Raw genomic sequence first — 21371 nt, 5'->3', positions numbered from 1 at the left:
CACTTTTTCCAATGTCCTAAACAAGGGATTTAGATTACACACACACACACGTGTCAGATGGCTAAAAATAAAATTATTGTCACTAAAAGCACCACAATTAATATGGATGCAGGTATGGACGTGCAGCTTTGGATACGTGGAAAAGTGATTACAATGGTACAACATGGTTATATGTGTGTGTGTGCCAAGACAATTTAATCCTGCTGGAGGCTGGACGTTACCAGATAATTAAAATTAAAAGCTTGTTGCTAAAAAATGGTTACTACATCAACATTAGCGATAGTATATGATCCAACTAAGATTTGTAGGCTTTAATGTTAAATGTTTAAGATTTATGTATCTGACAACTATCCAACATCCGACAATATTGATTGATATGTGTGTATGTGTGTGTGTGTGTCTATATATATATATATATATATAAAAGAGAGAGAGAGAGAGGGAGAGAAATTGGTATAAACCAGACTGTTAGGTTAGAGACAAAATCCAGATCCTTTAAATTTTTTGCTAAAAAATTACTTTAAATAAAATACAAACATCCTAATGTATTTATAAAAACTATTTTGATATAAAACATGCTTTGATTCAAGTTATCCTAATGAAAAATGTGCAATTTTTCTATTATAAAAATGTTGATGCTATGGGAGTCATTTACTTTTGCTTATTACATAAACATTATTAAGTCAAAGAAATGATAAACTTAATATATGTTTTGCATCTACCTATTCTTAAGAACATATCGGTAAAGATTAGATTGAAAAAACAAAAAAATAGAACACTTTAGACATGACATTCAAATAATCTAGTTTGACTTAATGGTCTGATTTATACCAATCCCCCCCCCCCCCCACCCACACACACACACACACACACACACACACACACACACACACACACACACACACACACACACATATATATATATATATATATATATATATATATATATATATATATATATATATATCGAGAGAGAGAGAGAGAGAGAGAGAGGAAATTTGGTATATCCAAACCACTTGGATTAGGGACAAAAACCATAGCTTTTGAATCCTTGTTAAAAAAAGTTATTCATAAATACCAATTTAAAAGTGTCTTGGATCATGTTGTTTTTGTGAAAAATATCAATTCTTTTACTATTCAAATTTTGATGTTATTTCTTGGTGGCCATAACACATTATTAAAATGAAAAATAATTAACTTAACATGAGTTTCTCATAGATACATTCTTAAGATCCTATATGCAAAGTTAGATTGTACAAAAAAATCTTTTAACATTCAACTTTGAGGGTGGAGTTGTTGTCCTTGACTTATTGATGTGGTTTCTACCAATTACTCTGCATATGTGCCTATACATAACAAAAAAAATTCAAAATTGAAGTAAAATTCATATCCAATGATCAATAGTTTATTTATACATATAACCCCATCAGATTAAAGTAAAAAGAAAACATCATTTATCATTACAAGATCAAGTTGATCATGATTAATCCACCTCCTCTACCTCATGTTTGTCCCCCGCTTTTTCCTCTTTTACATTAGGAGAATGATAAAATAGAAGAATTATGTAATCATAAATTAAGATATTCGAACTCGCTTTATCATTTTTGCTGACATTTCTTGACCTTTTTTCTTGTTTTCTAAAATAAACCAAAAAATAATGCACATATAAATGAAATCTTGCACATGTTTTTCTTTTCGGAGTTTATTTGTCTGAATATGGTGAATACTTTTCAAAATGTAAGTTGAGCTTAAAACCTAAAAGCAAGGTACTGAAGGATATGATATGTCCTGCTTGACCCAACAAGAAATAGGCAGATAATTGTTTTTATCTGTGAGTGAAAATGTGCCTTTTCTATCTCTTGTAGAAAACCTGGCAAAGTTCGTCAACTCAAAATTTTTGATTTAGATATCTGATAATTTTATTAAGACATGTCTATCTATGCTTTCATCGTGAGCCATGAAGATTTCCCAAAACCTTCTAAGAGTCATTTTTTTTTTCATAATACTTAGTATTAATGGTTTAACAAGTGTACATGGAGACTCATTTGTCCCATCTTATTATCAAGATCTTATACATGTAACTGAAAAAATAAGGTGAATCTTTACGTGCAATGTCATTCTCTTAATGTTTAAAAAGAATTCACTAATTTTTTTCGAACATAGGGTTTCATATCTCGTAAGTCTACTTATCACAATCAAAAGGCTTCAAAATTGCAAATAGGCTCTATAAATGCAAGAAGATAAGATATTCATCCCATATAGAAATTTCAATTATCATCTACCACCATTTTAAATAATGCATTTTTAGTGATGGAGAATCAAATCATGTTTAACAGAGCTTGATTGGCTCAACAAAATTTCAACTCAAAATCGACATACAACAAAATAAAAAAAATCAAACAATTCAAAATAGAAAATAAAAAATGAATCCTCAAAATAACTAGAACAGCAATTAATAAGACTAGAGAAGAGCTATAACAAACAAATCCTCAAAACCCAAAATGAGTTGCTTACTACACGACTACCAAACACATGGACATTCCTGAGGTAGACTTATTCTCATGACAAGAATATTTCAAAAATTTTGCAAATTGAGGAAAAGTTGCTCAAACTATAGCAGGGTGACTTGGAATTGTCTCAATACTTTGCTTCAATTAAAGCAGCATATGAACAATTGAAAGCCCTTCGACCTCCTTGTCAGGCATGCTATAAGACGCATTTTGAGCAGACAATGATGGCAAAGTTCTTGGCTGGTCTGTCACCTAAGTTTGAGGCAACTAAAGTACATATGCTTGCTAGAGCAGAGATTCTAGATCTTGTTGAGGCATATAATAGACTCAATAGATTGATTGTCTCTCTCTCTCAGCCCTAAAGTAAGGCTCCTGCTACTGACTTAGCTATGTCTACAAGGTGTGGATAGCCACAAGGGCAAGAGGCTTAGGTCGTGGTGTAGGTGCCAGAGGGTGATTTCAGTATACATATTGTGAAAAATAAGAATATTTAAAAGATAGGTATTGGGACAAACATGGTCATCCTACTTCAATTTCTTAGGGTAGAGGATTTAGTACTTCAGGTGGCAAAGGGACCTTCACTTCTCAAATTCATGTAGGTTCTTTCTGAGCCGCTATACCACTTGGAGGGACTCCTTCCTTGATGACTCCTAATAGCTCTACTGTGACCATGAGCCAGAGTATGATCAGCTTATGGGTCAGCAGTCTCTCCCTGCCATGACGTCTGCAGTTGCCTCTAATGTTGTGATGGATCTTTCTTTATTTGTTGGTAGTATTTTTTCCGTGAACCAGGTACCGTGTGGATTGTTGATTCCAGGGCTTCGAAACACTTTTGCAGTCATCCTTACTTATTTACCTCACTGCATCGCTTCAGTATCTGAGTCATTTTAGTGTGAGGCTGTCAATTGGGCAAACACACTAAAAGTAGTTTTCCTTCTAGTATTAGCCCATCTAGTCATGTTGTTTTTATCTGTTTCATGTTGATGTTTGGGGGCCTAGCCAGACCAAGTTTAGATATTATCTTGTCATTGTTGATGATTTTTCTCGTCTTAGTTGGCTATTCTTGTTAAAAGATAGGTATGAAGTTGTTTGTATTCTTCAAAATTTTATTATTAAATGAAGACTCAATTTGGTTCTATTGTCAAAAAACATCTGCACTGATAATGCTCTTGAATTCAAATCCAATACATTTTTGTACTTTTACATTAAATATGAAATTGCCCTCAATTTACATTTCTCCATACTTCTTAACAAAATGGTATTGTTGAACGTAAACGTTGTCAGTTACTTGATATGTCTCGTATAGTTGTGTTTTGACTCAATTTTGTGGTGATGTAATTCTCACTGCATGCTACCTGATTAACTTTTTTCTATCATCGTCTATTGGCAATTAAATTCTTATTCAATTTTTCTATCTAGATAGACCTCTATTTTCTCTTCCACCTAAAGTGTTTAGGTGTACTTGCTTTGTTTACATCCTTGGCCCCAATAGAGACAAATTTGGTGCTTCAATTCAATGTGTTTTCATTGGCTACCTAAAACACCAAAAGGGTTATATTTGTTTTGACTCCCATGCTAATAAGCAGTACATCAATGTAGATGTTACATTCTTTGAGTCATGCCCTTATTTTCACTCTACTTCACTGTTATTAGACATGTCATCGTTTATTCCTTTACATATACCACCATTTTCTCTTCAGTCTACTCCTTGTGATTCTCCTCTAAGTGTCAGCAGATTCCATGATCTCCCCACTGGTTTACACTCATCGACATATTTCTGCTCATGACTGCCCACTAGTTGCTTCTCAGGATGTAAGTATACCTGACATCACTGATCCTCCTCCTCAGGATACTTTTGAAATATCTTTGGATTTACTTATTGCCTTATGCAAAGGCAAACGACAGTGTACTCTTCATCCTATCATTAAGTTCATTTCTACTGATAGTGTTGGTAGTAGCATACAGTATTGTGCACCCGCCTTGTCAATACATTCTTTTTTCAAATTTAGCATGGTCCTAAAACTTCCTTTTTCTTTAGTATGCTTTGCTTCTTTTCCTTTCCTCAGGATTCTTCCAATCCTCAATCAAATATTTTCTCAAGCTTTTTGCCATGTCTAGCGTATGTGAAATTGAATTACCAACTATTTGACATGGAAAAAGCAAATTGTACCATTTATTCAAAGTCGTGGTCTTCTTAGTCATATGGATGGAAGTAAGCCAGACCCACCATAATTCATTTCACATGAGGAGAAATAAAAAAAAAAAAAGCTTACATAGTACTTGTCAGTAATCCAAAGCAAGATAGTTAGGAGAAGAAGGATCACATGCGTGTTGTATAAGTTCCATACTGTCTCAAGTGGTACTAGTGAAAGTTGCAGGCTCTTGTGCAGCCATAGAGCTTTGGGAGATGTTGGCTTAAACTATTCACGTGTCCAATCTAATATTGTATTCCCAAAGAAAGAATTTCAGATGATTCATAGGGGGTCAATGTTTGAGTAAAATTTTTTAAACAAAATAAAGTCAATTACACATCAGTTGGCCCTAGTAGGATCTCCGATTAGTGATGAGAACAAATACAGTAAGTTTTGAGTGGGCACGGATCAGATTATAACTTGTTGGTCACTTCTTCGATGAACCTCTCAAAATTACCAATATATAGAACACTTCATGTTATATTGATCAAATGTAAGGCGATCTTCAAAAGCTTTTTAGTGGGAAAGTCTTCACTTCAAGGTGATTCACGAGATGTACTAGCTACCATAGTTTTTTATAGGAGAGGAGAATAAGGCTACAAAAATCGTGGAAGAAGAGGACGAGACCATAGATGATATGGTGAATAATGATAATGATTATTGTCTACATTTAGCATGCCCCCTAACATAATATAATAGAGCTAGCTCCTACCTACTTTATCTACAATAAATAATGTCATATAAAAACAAATTGTTGGTAAAATCTACAAACAAAAAAAAAATTCATGTTACTGACAAGAAGGAGAACAATGCTAAAAATAACACATTGAAAATCAAGGAACTATTGATGTCTACCCATGCTGAGCTAAATCTAAAGCAAGAAAGTAGTACGTTGATTTGGGTAATGTAGTGTTATCACCCCAAATTTGTCCAAAAATACTATATTCAAATTTAATCCTAGACCCAAAACAAATTTGCAACTATTCGATCTAAAATGAATTTTTAAACCGAAATTTAGATCCAAATCAAGCATTTCAAACTCAAAATCCAAAATCGAGTTCGAAACAACAAAGTCTGGTGCTATGAGCACTGCGCACGTGCACAGACCTTCCTTTTGTTTTATGCTTCATTCTCACACCAAAAATATGTTTTTGAAGCTTAACCCACTCACTAGAACATGCCGATGGCTAATTGAACCGAATTCGGATTCAAAACGAGCATGAAGTTAGCTCAACATGGAGTCGGCTGCCCATTTTTGACAAAAACTTTTTTTTACATTTTAAATAAAAAATGTTTTATGCTTCCATATAAACAATATTTTTTATTTCATTTTGATTTTATTTAAATTTAAAAAAATAAAAAATAATTAAAAAAAAACAACACGCTACGGCGTGAGCTAGCACACCACGCGCGAGCGCACCTTCGCATGATGCGTGCCACGCACGAGCTCGCCATCACGCGTGAGTGCTCGTGCGAGAAAGCGCACCTTCGCACATCGCGCATGGTAGCGCATCGCGTGTTGTCGCGCGCAGTGCGCTCACACAGTGCACCATGCGCAAACAGTGCCTAGCATGCTGAGTCCTCCTATTTTGATGAAAAAAACCGCCCCTTGGAGGGTGGTTTTGGCATTTTTTGGTGGGCAATAGCGCTGCTCACACCCCAAATGTGTGTTTGTAGAGCTAATGACCAATCCCATTTAGTCAAAGCCTATTTAAAAAAACTAAATTATTCAAAAATACTTGAAATTCACATGAAATTCTTTTTAAATTCAAAAGAAATTGAATTTTGAATTTTCGCTTCAAAACACTCTATAAATACCCACACAATCCTCCATTTTGGGCATGGGCTAACCCTTAGGGGATTTATAATGCTTCTTCTTCTCTTTCTCTTCTTCTTCAAGTTCCAACTCTTCAAGAGAGCATGAGAAGATAGTATATGTATGTAGTTCTTATTTTGTTTTTCTTTCTCTCTTCATCTCTCCATGGCCATGTAAGATAGCTCTCAAATCTCTCATTCGGAGTCAAGAGCTATTCTTGAGTGCACCAGGAGCATGAGAATGTGAAATATGATTTCATTTTAGGAGAGAAACATGTTTCTCTCTTCTCTTAAATGTTGCTGATTTTCCTCATTTATATGAATGCACTGTGAGAATGAAGGTATGGTTAGGGGATCTCTTTATTCTTATGTTAATTTTTGAGGTTGAGATTTGTGCAACCCGGAAAAGGCTCACGAATATGTACATGTTAATATGCATTTTCATGTTATTACGCTTAGTTTCTTTTTTAATCACCTGATTAGGAACCCCAATGAATGTATTGCTTCTCATTTTATGTGTGATTGATTTTCTACTATACCCAGCAGCGGATGAAACATATTCCCTTGTAACAAATGAAATAATTATGTTTTATATTCATATATAAAATATTTGAAATCATGCTTTTCAAAAGATTTTTGAAAGCAAGAACCTTCTCTAATGCGGCTTTGAAGACTTAACTTAGGCTCTTGCATGAGCCCAAGTTCCTCTCCGACCTACATAAAAATCAAAGTCAGATAATTTTAAGTCATTTCTTGATTTTCATTGTTATGAAGACATATACGTATATACATGTTATATATATATGTATACATGAGTACCTTTCTTTGTTATTCTCTCTTTATGATTTAACATATTCTTTTACAAACTCTTATATACGTATATATGAATATATATACGTGTATTTCATTTTAAAATCTCTGTCTCTCTTTCTACAATCATCTTCTCTCTCTCCATTCGATGTGATACTTCATTTCCATAAAACTTTCATATATGTATACATATGTATCTCCCTTTTTTTGCAAATCTTTTATTTTGGGATTTCAAAATCTCATTCTCACTCTTTTTCTCCACATTCTTCTTACATTCAAGTCTTTCCTCTTTTTCATTCTTTCAAATATTTTTCTCTCATGATTTAAGGTTTTAATTTCTCATTTGCTGGCTTCATCAAAACCAAAATTCAAGTAATGACCTAATATTGGGTTCATGCTTGATGGTCTACAACCCCATTCTATTTTCAAAAACTTTTCTTTCTCTATAAAAATATTTATGACAATTGTAGAAATAAAAATCTTAGATGTATGTTATGGTAGGAATGCTTTTAGATGAATGTTATGGTAGGAATGAATTATTCTCTTTTGATCATATAGGATCAATGCATTTATGCATTTTCACTCACTCACTACTCACTTCAAAATGATTTCTCAAGCTTTCCAGACAATGCATAAATTTCTCAAACCTACTTAGATTCTCAAGTGATTCTTCAAGAACTTTTTCAAAAGTTTGAAACATCAAATCTTCAACATTTTATCAAACACAACACCGCATTTAGAATGCAAAAGATGTTTAAGTTTAAATGAAATGCATCAAGAATAAACATAGCCCTTGAATTGATTACCTCCGGTAAAGACAACGGGAACAGTCAATCCTTGTACCGACGGACGAGTCCCTTTCTCTCTCATTTCAATACAAAACCTCTTTTTTCTGGAGCACTCCAAAACCAAACATTTTTTGGGATGCAAACAGGTAGAATAGTCATTGGAGATAGATCTCATCATGCCATTACCTACTTTGGAAACTCTGATATTCTAATATCCAATCCCCAACTATCACTTTTGAATGTTTATCATGCTCTCAATATTAGGGAAAATGTTGTTTTTGTTTCTAAGTTTGTGGATGATAATACCTCAATTGAATTTACTTCTTTTGTGTAGGTCACATATCGTCACACAAGAACATTTGATGAAGGCAAACAAGGGAATACATGTGTATTTCAAAAGAATTATACTGTCAACAACTCCTTTAGGTTAAAGCATAGTGTTTCTTCTGAAATGGTCTAAGTTAGTTCTTAGTGTCTCTAAATTTAATAAGTTAAATCTTTCACATATTAGATTAGGATGCTGTGGAAGTCATTTTGTTAAATTGTAGGTGTCGAGTAATTTTATTCCACAATATAATATCAAAGACAATTTTAGGAATGAAAAGTATTCTAGTTATCGGTTATGCAAAAGTTATATACTTTTTTGTACTTTACTAGTAAAAAGGCTTCAAGTCCTCTCAAAATTGTTTGTTTTGATGTCTAATGCCCAGTCCTCTACTTCTATAAGTCAGACTATCTTCGTCTTTGTTAACAAGTACTCATGTTACAAGTGGATTTACTTTAGGAAAAGCAAATCTAAAGTGTTTTTCCTTTTCAATTTTTTCATAACCTTATTCTAAATGAATTCTCCTATTTTAATTTAGTGGTGGCAGTGATTCACATGTAGTTAGTTTATTCATTACCTCTAGATTAATGGGATAATGAGAATTGTGTTTCTTCTACATGTGCTACATAATAGGACTGTAGAACCCAAATACAAGCATATTATAAAAAATGTCATGATTATGGTGCATAGCAACAATCTTGCCACTAGCTTATGGTTTGAGGCTTTCTATAGTCTTGTATATGTGGTAAATCAGTTACCTATGAGCATTCTTGATGATGAATCCCTATTTTTTGCTACTCTTTTGCACTTGCCCTAATTACAATAATCTCTGAGTTTTTGAGAGTATATGTTATGTTTATATTATTAAGTAACAAAAGAACAAATTACAAGAGAAGACAGTTAAGTACAAGTTTGTTGGATATGTTAGTGGATATAAAGGATACAAATGCTACAATCTTGCCAAGAAAAGCAAACAAATATCTTCCAACGTTGATGAACTTAACTTTGGTCAGCAACCCTTTGAAGTCTCTAATTTGTTGGAAAGGGTACAAATATACTATCAATGGCTCGTAGCTATTTGCTAACCCACAGGATACCTGTTATGTGGAGTTTCTACAATGCTACACAAGTGTTTCATCAAGTTATTGACATATCATCGCCTCCACAGGATAACTTAGAAGAAGGCATATATAAAGGAACTGTTTATAGCTCATATGAAAGAGAAACTAAAGCTCCTTCGTATGGCCTTATAGATGCAGATCCTAGTATGTCTAGTTTCCTTATCTTCACTTTCACACAATCATCTAAATCTCGGCACCCAATTGAAATATGAGTGAATTATGATAACTTTTCCATAAAATTTCAGTTACTTATATCTGCCATAGATAAAGAGGAGGATCCCATAGTATTTCACATGATCATAAATTCAAGGACGTGAATTGAGGCTATGAATGATGAGAAAGAGGTGGTTCACGAGTGTGATACTTGAGAAATACTGCTCATGCCTGTTAAAAAAATGAATGCAAATGAGTATATAATATTAAGTTAATAGAGCATGGAGAGATATAGATCTTGTCTTGTTGCCAAGGGTCTGCACAATAAGGTAGGATTACAAAGAAACGTTCAATCCTTTTGTACAAATGAAACAATCTGAATCCTTTTGACCCCATCAATAGAGCATGGTTGGAAGATTAGCCAACTTGATGTCAAGAGTGTATTCCTTTGTTGTAATTTAAAGGAAGAAGTCTATATAAAGCAACCACTAAGATATATGCAAGGAGATTCAAGAGGTTATATTTGTAAATGGAAGAAATTGATATCTAACTTGAAATAGCCATCTAGATCCCTGCCCAATAGTTTCTCATGTGAGATCTAGAAGCATGAGTTTTAGATATCAAAACTGTACCATTCCTTATTCATGTACAGTAACTAATTTACTTTTTATTAATACTGATAATGTTATTATAACAAGGATTTCAAGTGAGCATATTAGGCTGTAAAAAGATTGCTCAATAAAAAATTGAAAATGAAATATCTTGGGGATTTCTGTTACTTTCTTGGTATGGAAGTTGACCCAAAGGAAAACATAATGTCCTTAACACAAACATTTAGTGGATACATGAATGCAAGGATGAAGGATTGTAAAACAATTGCCACACAGTACCTAACTTTTACACAACTAGATATTGTTTACGCGATGAATCAGATATCCCTATTCATACATGAACTAGATACTGACTATACGGAGGTCGTTAAGCACATCTTGTGATATTTAAAGGGGACTGTGGGAAACAGAATAATTTACAAATTCATTTAGTTAAGCATAAAATGACATATTTAACTGTTTATAATGATGTAGATTGGCTAGGATATCTCAATGAGGATAATATAATGTTTTTATTGGAGGAAATTTGATATTCATGGACTACAAAAAACAAAGTGTTGTAGCCTAATCAAATATAGAGGTAGAATATAGGTTAATGGCAAAAACTAATGCTACTACTTGGGTGAGACATCACTTGACTCTTTCAGTTTCCTTATGTGATAATCAAAGTGCAATCGACATGCCTTTCCATCTAGTTCATCACAATGGAGTGAAACATATAGAGATTGACCAGCAATTCAACACAAGTTAAAGAGGAAGTCATTAAGTACAAGTTTGTTCACATCAATGATCAAATAGCGGAACTTTTCACTAAATGACTTAAAAAGACAATTTTGAATGCTAAAAGGCAAAATAGTTCATGATTCCAAACCATACACAACTTTAGGGATGGTGAGAATATGTCATGGATCTGGACTCATATCTAGATCCGATGTATTATAAATGAGGGCACAAGTTAGCCTTGTTGTTGAAGAAACACAAAGTTCATAAGGCCAAGTGCATCCAAGTACTCCTAGCTAGGCCTGGGAATCGGGGCATCGGAAGGCCTAGCCCAGCCTGGCTCGGCCTGATAAGAGCCTGGTTCGGGCTGATCTGATGTTCCAAAACTCAAGCCCGGGCCCAGCTTGGCCCCGTTACAATAATTTTTTTTAAATATATTCTTTTGGATATAAAATATGTTTTTAATAATAAAATATATGTTATTAATTAAAAAATAATATTTAAAATCTATTGGGCTGAATTGGGTACCTGTAGGGCTGTCCCGAGCCGGTTTTCTCTAGCCCGGGCCTGGGCCTAATCAGGCCGGGTACTCAACGGGTACCCGTCCTGATGCCCACCTCAACTCTTAGCTATAACCGAAGGGGCATAGTGTAGCTGGTCAAGCTGGTGGGCTAGTGAAAGTTGATCCATCAGTTCGATTATCATGGTCGCTACTCTTTTGGACTGCAAACGATGGATGTATAATACTCTAGTTGATGGGTGTACTTCAAGTAACCAAGACCTTTCACCTCAACAATTTGAGCCAATTTTTTTGTAACTTCAGTTTCTATGAACTCATAATAAGTAAGAATCATATTACTTACATGATGAGAAGTATGCACTTCTTTTTCTATATTGAGGACATGAAGAAAGTTGGATCACGATAAGTTCAAGCTCTAACTTTTTTTTGGAGAATATATTTTTTCATACTATGCTCTTGGGGTTTGCTGAACCACATAATGTTTTATTTAGTTTGCAAATCATTCCTTCTAAGTCAAAGTATCTATATAGATGTTTTATGAATAATTCACCATGATTACTTAAGGATACACCCTTCACAGTTAAATGCTGTAAGTCTCAATACCTTGGTTAGGTCACTATGAGCAACGTTCGTATATTAGCTATTTTGTGCAGCAAGAGCAACAATCCGTTTCAACTCCAAACTAACCTAATCGTTAACCAATCTTTGCATTGTAGCATTCAATTGTCCCATTTGCCTTTGCCTTAACTTTATATACTTATTTACAACCAATGGCATGCTCTTAAGCCAAAAAGTTTCACCATATCTCATACCTTTCTTCTAAGGAATTTAGCTCATTAGTCATTGCATATTTCCAGTACTTTTCTTTAAATGTAACTTTTCATAAGATTATGTTCAACACAAAAATGAATTAAGACCAAATGTGTTAGATTGAAGGAATTATAAGAAGCATAATGAGTTCAAGGAACCAAGACTCTTGTACCATGTTCTACCTCATTTGCGGAATAGGAGGTGATATGAGTTTACTACTGAGCATTCAACTTTTTCATTTCCTTTTACAAAACCCAGGTTTTTGCAAAACTAGGATTTCCCCAAACTAGCTTATAAATGGCATCTACGCAGTCCAAATACTTGGTTTTGGAGACAAAACTAGGTTTGCCTTCAAAACCTGATTTTATGTTGTCATCCAAATGCCACATTAAACATGACCATTCCCAGACAACACAGGTCGACAAAGCTCCTAAATGGCTTACATTGAACAGATTTATCAAAAATCTAGACATAGTTATACGATAGGTAAGGGACTAAGTTTACTGATTAAACTTAAATATCATGGACATGATTGCTTGATTTGAGCTATAAGGCAGCACCTAGACAGATCCCGGCATTGAACTACCGGGCATCAACTTGAAGGTCGTTATTGCAGCCCCTAGACAACGTGAATGACGCTCGTGTCAGAAGGTTCAAGCCAATTACATCGGAACTCCATATCTCAGCAGATCATTCTCTAACTCAATACACAGATAATCAGTTCCCACGTCATACACTGAAGCGTAAAAAGTAAACCTTTATTACATGCAAGAAGAGGAAAGGAATTCGAAGTGCACGATTAACCAAGACCGTTCCATCAGATGCTCAGAACAGGAAAAAAGAGAAGTAAATGGATTGTGATCTAGGAAAGGAAAATGCATGAATATATTTACATCGTCAAAGAACTAATCACATTGTTATGCCACTATACTGGGACTCAAACAAGGAACGAAATTACAATTTTAATTAATCTTAACCACCAATAGATCAATTATATCAAACAATTGCTCCAAATGATTGGCTAAAAATAAGCATTTTAGCATGATAAGGAGAGGTGGTGAAAACCCTGCTGAGGAATCTGAACTTGCAATTTGGCAGTTCGATTCCTTTAGGCCTCTGAGTTGCAATTTGGAAGTTCGATTCCTTTAGGCCTCAGTTGCATATGCAGGCGACTTCAATCTCTGTGACCAGCTTGAAACCATTAAGAGCTTATGGGTTTAGAAGGGAGAGCAGTCAGCAAAATGATCTAAAGAATATCAGCCAAGATATAATTACATAGTTGATGTCTGGTTAGAGAAGATTTTGATTAAATTGTCTACTGCCTCTGGCTTGAACTTTCTTGCAAAGAAATACTGTGGCCGCTTCATTCCATTGCACAGACACGGCACTAGAGTTTTGTTTCTGCCAACAAAAACAGATATCAATGAATGCATACAGTTCGAGAATATTAAATGGCAGGACACATTTGAAAGCCGAACAGGACTTAAAAGCAAATAGCAGAAAGGAAATAATAAGAGCAAGCTTGAGAAACATAATATAATTCCTGTGAGTCTATGACTGGTGATCAAACTGTTGAGTGAAGAAAATACGAGTAGACTGTCAAATATATGAATTTTGTCATCTGTGAGATATTTCAGGACAGTGACTTGCATTGTGCAAAAGAACTTAAAATATGAATAACATACACAAAAATAACAGTAACAAATGAGACAAGAATTACATGGAGACACTAAGTTTACATTTTTATCCATTTGCTAAACATTCAAAATATTCAGAATATTTATTGTGTTAAAGTCTGGAATAACTCCAGCTTCTTACTTACAAACAGAATTCCATGGAATCAGAAGTCCCACTTTGCTTTAAGTACTTCCTGAAAAGTCGTGTTATGTTTTGTAGAGTGGATTTGGGTCCATTATTTACCCAATCTTGTTACCATGATATTCTGGCGTCTTTTCTTGGCGTGTACTCTTAGTAGGCAGCAGCATACTTCTAACTTTTGTAACTACTTCTATATGTATTTGTCATGTAAATTATTATCTCTTAATGAAGGATTAGGACAAGCCTCCCACCATTGCTAAGGCTGCTGTTTACTGCAGAAACTTCTATCTACAACCACTCATCTCTATTCTTTTGGTTAAGAATTCAAAATATTCACAATATTTATTATGTAAATTCTGGAATGCCCCCAGCTTCTCACTTGCAAACACAAATCCAAGGAATCAGAAGTCCCACTTTGCTTTAAGTGCTTCCTGAAAAGTCATGTTATGTTTTGTACACTGGATTTGGGTCCATTATATACCCGATCCAGTCGTCATCATATTCTTGCGTCTTTTCTTGGCATGCACTCTTAGTAGGTGGTGGCATATTGTAATTTATGTAACTACAGTTATATGTACTTGCCATGTAAATTATTATATCTTAATGAAGGATTAGGGCGCGCCTCCCGCCATTGTTGAGGCTGCTGTTTACCTGCTGAAACTTCCCTCTACAAGCACTCATCTCTATTCTTTCAGTTGAGTGATTTCAGACATAAAAAACCAACGCTCACACTATTTATAGAAGGATTTATTGTCAACGTTTTCCCCAAATTTATAGACGAAGAACAGAACAGCATGAGATGGCTACAGAAAAGAGGAAAACTTCCACATGGATCAGCAGAAGCCAAGACAATGGAGAAAGGGTCACGCAGAGAACCAATGTACTTTCACATCTACAACCAAAAAGACATCATCAAAATATTTTTACCTCAAAAACTGAGCCTCGTGGTTTCCGCAACATATAACAAATGCTATTTGCAAAAGTTGTGGTAATAATACTGATGTTAAACTAAAACAAACTCAAAGTATGACTGTGTAGCATAGACACTAAACCTGGCCAGCAACCATTTCCACTTAAGTTTGCCCCATACAGCCATACCTTCTCATCACTTGAAATGTGTTCCTTCTCATCAATCAGCTGCAAGAGCATGACATCAAAATGTATTATGACGAGAGCCGTTATTATAGTTTTCAAAACAATGAACCATCAAAAAAGAATATGGTGACAAGCTCATACTGTCATATTTTTGAAGAGTTTATAGCTAACATCCTTACCTTCATATGTCACTTCAGACCAATCTACATGCATCACAGACCAATTTGATATGCCTAATGGATCATGCATCTGCAAGACCGTGTCAAAAAACATCAGTATGTTTATATTATTGCATAATTTATGTAAATCCAACCTTTCAAAGCAAAACAGAGAACTATAGTAAAGGCAAACTGTTCAATAGGCTGACAAGGAATAAAGCAGTGTCACAGATATCATGAGATTTTCGAAAACCTGTGATATTTACAAGAAAATCAAATAAAATGAAAAAAAGGAAAAAAATTGTGACATTTGAAGCTCTCGCAAAAGTGAAAATCTTTCAAATTTATCGTGATTTTTATTGATTTATTGCAAGATTTTCATATTTTTTGTTTTTTTGAATTTTTAAATGTTTTTATTATTCTTATTGTTTTTCTTTATTTTTTAAAAATTGCTGAGGTTTCCTTGATATTTACATGAGAAGAACAACTTTGCCGAAAAATACCATAGAAAAACCTTGCTGAAATTTTCCCAAAAAAACAATACTTGTGAAAATGGAATAAAGTGACAAGTAATCTTCATCTGCAATACAGTTGCAGCCATCAGCACCTGGCTGCAACATTAGATGAGAACAAATCAGATTTAATGTATTAGTTCAGAAAATAAAGTTACAGAGGCAATCAAAACCTTACTGAAAACAAAATAATTGTCAATCTTTAGATTTAGTTGGCGAATAGAATAGAACATTCAAAATGTGCACAGGATGATATGCCACAAGAATAATATGGAGAGAATTGCTACATTCTGCTTTTGCTTAGCAGAGGCTTCATTTCTATAGCTCAACCAGGTCAGTTTCCAGATTCTATTGTTTCCTGGATCTCTGTCCTTGTATAACATTGCATCCTGAAAACTAGAATGTGAAAAAATAAAGGAACCACAGTCATCATGTGAAGCCTGAAAATCTTTCTACGCACATGTACATGCACAGCCACAAACGTAGATGGGTAGTGGATACATACCATAAGCACAGAGAGAGGGAGAAAGAGAGACAGAGACAGAGAGAGAGAGAGAGAATTTAATCAAATAAGCAGACACAGAATAAAACTGGTACCTCTTAAGTCTTAAGACTAACTTAACAAAGGATGCAATCTAATATATCATCAAATCACCTTTAAAAGCAGCAATTTCCAATAGAGAACAAACCTACATCAAAAGATGTTAAACAGCTCATTGCTTTGAACCAACAAAAGAAAATAGTCGGGTTATAATCAGAATTTGAAAAAATATGCTTGATACCTCATTGCCTTCATGTTTCACCCTTTGAGAAGTGTACTTGGCCAACTTTCTTACACCAATTGCTTCAGATACATCAACCAATCACATATGTTATTGCACAATATTTAGTGACTTGCAAAGCACCAGATGACTATTGTAGGTCCACCTGGATCTCACATCTCTAATTTGTATGAAGTGTCCCTGTTATGCACAGACCCATCCAAAGCTTTCTAACAAAGCTCCACCTCTTGACACACCAGATTTCAAAATTAAGGATTCCACTTGGTTTAGTAAATTTATGGCTTTCTTAATGCTTCCCTCTTCACATAAGATTGCCAAATGACTGACCAAGGCAGCAGCATCAAGATCACAACAAGAATCTTGTATCAAACTCATCATTGATCCCCTATCAAGCATATCAACCAAAATAGTCCTTGTCTCTTCCATCCTGCCAGTAGCACATAAACCCTTTGCAAGAACCATGTAACCAAAGAAATCAGGTGCAATCCCCTTCGATATAAACTCACCAAAAATCCTTAATGCGCCTTCCATATTTCCTCTTTGGCCAAATCCCTTAATCAAGGCATTGATAGTGTGATAATCAGGCTCAATGCTGCTCTTCTCCAAATCAAGAAGTAGTTCCAAGGCTTCATCCAGCATGCCTAACCTACAGTAACCATTAATTAGTAAGTTGTAGATGAAAATGTTTGGGGTCAAACCCTTATGGACCATCCCTCTAAAAAATAGACGTGCATCTTGCATAAGCCCCTCTCTAGTTAAAGAAGCTATAAGAGAAGAATATGTAACGACTGTGGGGCGTACATTATTTTTCTCTAAAGCATCAAACAAACGGAAAGCTTCAAGCAAACAACCTTCTTGGCAAAGACCATGGATTATTGCATTGTATGTGACAATATTTGGATAAATCCCTCTCTTTCCCATGCATAAACAAAGTTCTAATGCCTGCTTGAAGAAACCTTCCTTCCACAGACTATCAATTAACTTAGAATAAGTGAAAACATCCATCGTTATTTCTCTACCATCAGCCTCAAGAACAAGTGCATATGCGTCTCGAGTTCTACCTTCTTTCATTAGACTCCTAAGAATTAATGTTGAAACTTTTGCCTGCACACCATCCTCCCTTATCCTGACAAGAAACGATAGAGCATCTTTGACATCTTTCTTGCATAAATATATAAACAGAGCTCCACATAATTTAGGATCAATAATCCCATAATCTTTGAGAAACCGACTCAACAGCTGCTGGACATTTCTGCGGTCATTGCTGCGCATAAGTCCTTTAATGATTGATGAATAGTTACTTCTAGTTATGGTGAAGCATTTCCTTATCATTATCTGGCACACTTCAAATGCTTCTCGAAATAAACCCTGCTTGTGAAACCAAATAATCATGCTATTACAGACAAAGGTCTGCTCCTCAATATCTAAGTCTCTCATACATTGAAGAATCCTGAAGACATCATCTGTCCTGCCTTTTTTCCAGTGTGTTTTTAACAGCAACATATAGGTAATAGTATCAGGAACTAATCCTCTTTTAACCAACTCAGCAAATATCTCAACCACTAAAGATAACATTCCTTCCCTGCATAAACCTCCAATCATACAATTATAGTTGGTTGTAGCAGGGATTATAATAGAATGTCTATAATCGTTGAATGTTTTAAATGCTTCATAAATCCATCCACCCTTGCAAAGCCCATCAATAAGAACACAATAAGTAACCGAATTAGCAATGAGCCCCATTGAAGGTAATTTCTTGAAAATCTTCTCAGCCTCTTCAAGTTTGTGCACCATGCACAAAGCTTTGATGAGGACATTACATGCTACTAAATCTAAAGCCACAACAGCTTGATCCAATTTCTGCATTGTCCCCAATACGCCTTCCACATTTTTTTCTTTGCAATATCCATCTAAAATTGTGGTATATGTGTATACATCACCGGCTTCTATGCCCCTTAAAATCTCATCAGCCTTTTCTGTTTTACCAATTTTAGACAACCCATTCATGACAACATTGTAAGTAACAAGTGTTACTGGAACTTTCTTGGACTCCATTTCCTCAAGCAAGCAGAAAACCTGATCCAAATCACCAATTCTACACAATCCATCCATTAAAGTTGTATAACAAGCTTCATCTGCTTGTAAACCAAACTCTTCCATTTTATAAAATAAATCAAATGCCTCATTTAACTTACCCTTCTGGCAGAAACCCCGCATGACCGCAGTGTAAGTTACTAAACTCGGCTTTACGCCACCCATAAACATTTTATGCAAGAAACCTACAGCTTTCTCCACTTCCCCTAATCTACAAAGAGCGTCAATTAGAATAGTGTAGCTGATTACATCAGGCTTGATTCCTAATGCCTTCATTTCTTTATGTTTCTGAAACACCTGCACCAAATCCAAGGCACCCACTCTAACGTATCCGCAAGCCCAACTAGAGTAAAAAATAAGATCGTACACCAATTTCTCCTGCTCGAGCATCCTCACCAACTTCTCAACCTCTTCCATCCTTCCCAGTTTACTAAGTGCATTCATTACAACCGTATACGTAATTAAGTTTGGCCTAACTCCAACGTCAATCATTTTTTCATAAAACTCCGTCGCTAGTTCTGGTTTCCCAATCTTACAGTAACAAGATAAAACTGAACTAAATACAACGTTGTCAATGCGTATTCTTTTCTCAGCGATTTCAACAAAAGCATCAACTACGGAACTCATCTCTCGACGACTGATTAAAGAATTAATCAACAAACTGAAACAGAAACTATTGGGCATAATTCCTCTAGTGATTTGATTCTTCAAAAACTCCATTGCTCTTTCTGGTTTTCCAATTCTACAAAGACCACGAATCAGAGAACTACACATACCGATGGAAGGAGAGAACTCCAAATTCTCCATCTGGGCCACTAAGAAATCTTCCGCTTCTTCGAAATTGCTCTGCTTTAAGAGAGCCCACGTCAAAATTGAAGCCGTGCGGACTCGTAATGGCACCTTCTGAGTTACCCATTCGCGATAAATGCCAATAACCTCATTGGGATCGTGTTTGTTAGAGAGAGAGAGTACGTGTTCCTCGAACTTTTGGATGGCGGGTATCGAACCATGGCCGAAGATGGACCGAGAGGCATGTGTAGAAGAAGAAGAAGAAGAAGAGAGCCTGAAGGAGCAAGAGGGAACATTAGCGGGAGATCTGCTTATTGAACAGCGGTAGAACAACAACCGGCTAGAGCTTCTTGACATCAGACTTCAGACAGACAGATGAGGGAGTGTGTACGTGTTTGCGAGGACTGAGGGAACCGGCTGGGTGGTTTGGGGCCGCCGCTGCGTCAGGGCCAGCGACCTCATTTACCTGGACCATCCATTCTGTAATCGAAGGACCAAATTGAACTGAAAAACCGAGGCCAAACATATTCGCTCTCTCCGCTGTCCATCTCAAACGGACGACCAAGATTGAGCTACAAAGGTTGGGCTTGGATTCCTTCCCTGAGTACGGTGAGGGTTAAGAATGCAGATCAAAGCAGCTCTCTCTGGGAACCTAAAAGGCTCGGATCCAAGTTGGGCATCCTTCAAGGCAAAGCTGAATTCATTTGAGTCGGATCCGGCTGCAAGTGAGATTCAATGGACAGCTACATTCACATCTTGTGTCGAGTTTTACATTAAAGTTATTCTTAGTTTAGCTAATCTGAATTTTGTCTACACGTATATGTGCAACTGAGTATGGCATGAGTTTACTAATTGGCTTGAATTCTCATATCCTAGCTACTGAACTCTTGATCTCCTGCAAACATGGGGTGCGACAAACCTCGTGAGGGATCTCCAAGATGGTCAATGAAGGATGGACTGAGACTGCCAGAAGAGTGTTTGATGCAAGAAATGCCGGGAAATTCGTCGGTTGATGTGGGAGGGAGGTTGATGTAATACCGGAGGTTTCCCTTCACCCAGAAGTATACCAACGGCTGAAGGAGCCGTTTAGATTCATTACTATTGTGAGTTTCTATGAGGGAAGTAGCAGATGGGGGGTGGTATTCTCCTTTGTTTGTTAATATCTAAGGCATTATTGGTCGATGGTGAAGAGCCCCAAGTTTTTTATCGTTGGAAACGGCAGATTCCTTATTAGGTTTAAGTTGGGGAAAACCTTCATGTGGTCCTTAGGAAGAAGGCTTGGATAGTTGGTGGTCGAACCCTAATCGCTAGTTACTGGCATCCAGACGAGGAACTGAAGATCAATCCGTCTCAAACGATTTTGATTTGGGTGCAGCTCCCAAATCTTTTAGTGAAGTTCAGGAACAAATATACCTACGATGGGATTTGCAAAAAGCATTGGATAGAAGTTTCATCGTTAAAGATCCATGCTCCATAGCTTGGGGGAGAAAAAGTTAAGTCGAGATTGCTTTGGAGATTTTGATTGGGGGGGATCTAGTTGAAACCTATTGTCTCCTTCAAATTTAGGGAAAATCGACCATTGTCTCAAGAGATAGTGTATGAGTCCACAATGGTATTCTATAGGAGACGTGGGGCAATAACCCATATGAAAGCAGTGTGCAAGATGAGGGGTGTGATGAGTAATAGGAAGCATGGACCCCCCTAATCCTTGGGACAGAGTTAAAATCCTTTTGAAAAAAGGAGGCTTG

The 21371-nt window shown here is 35.8% G+C and overlaps 1 protein-coding gene across 13 annotated transcripts; it reads right to left on the bottom strand.

The window, feature by feature from the left end:
- Positions 1-13208: 13208 nt before the first annotated feature.
- LOC116247901 (pentatricopeptide repeat-containing protein At5g57250, mitochondrial) lies at positions 13209-20174 on the bottom strand. Of its 13 annotated transcripts, none has more exons than XM_050076111.1 (6): positions 16741-20174; positions 15991-16647; positions 15468-15537; positions 15292-15330; positions 13651-13776; positions 13209-13566 (listed from the first exon to the last, which is right to left on the bottom strand). In XM_050076111.1, the coding sequence occupies exon 1, from the start codon at positions 19978-19980 to the stop codon at positions 16924-16926; it is 3057 nt and encodes a 1018-aa protein (XP_049932068.1). In that variant the 5' UTR covers positions 19981-20174; the 3' UTR covers positions 13209-13566; positions 13651-13776; positions 15292-15330; positions 15468-15537; positions 15991-16647; positions 16741-16923. The 13 variants fall into 13 exon arrangements, with proteins under 13 accessions (XP_049932068.1, XP_049932066.1, XP_049932065.1 ...); XM_050076109.1 differs by having other exon boundaries at positions 13209-13556; XM_050076108.1 differs by having other exon boundaries at positions 13209-13776; positions 16246-16354; positions 16556-16647.
- Between the last annotated feature and the right edge of the window lie 1197 nt (positions 20175-21371).

This window comes from Nymphaea colorata, chromosome 2 (assembly GCF_008831285.2).
Source record: "Nymphaea colorata isolate Beijing-Zhang1983 chromosome 2, ASM883128v2, whole genome shotgun sequence".
Lineage (NCBI taxonomy): Eukaryota > Viridiplantae > Streptophyta > Magnoliopsida > Nymphaeales > Nymphaeaceae > Nymphaea > Nymphaea colorata.
The sequence above is the reverse complement of the archived record's forward strand: the minus strand, read 5'-3'. Positions and strand labels throughout refer to the sequence as shown.

Excerpts from the sequence above, each read along its gene's own strand:
- LOC116247901 (XM_050076110.1), bottom strand. The coding sequence starts at position 19,980 with ATGTCAAGAAGCTCTAGCCGGTTGTTGTTCTACCGCTGTTCAATAAGC.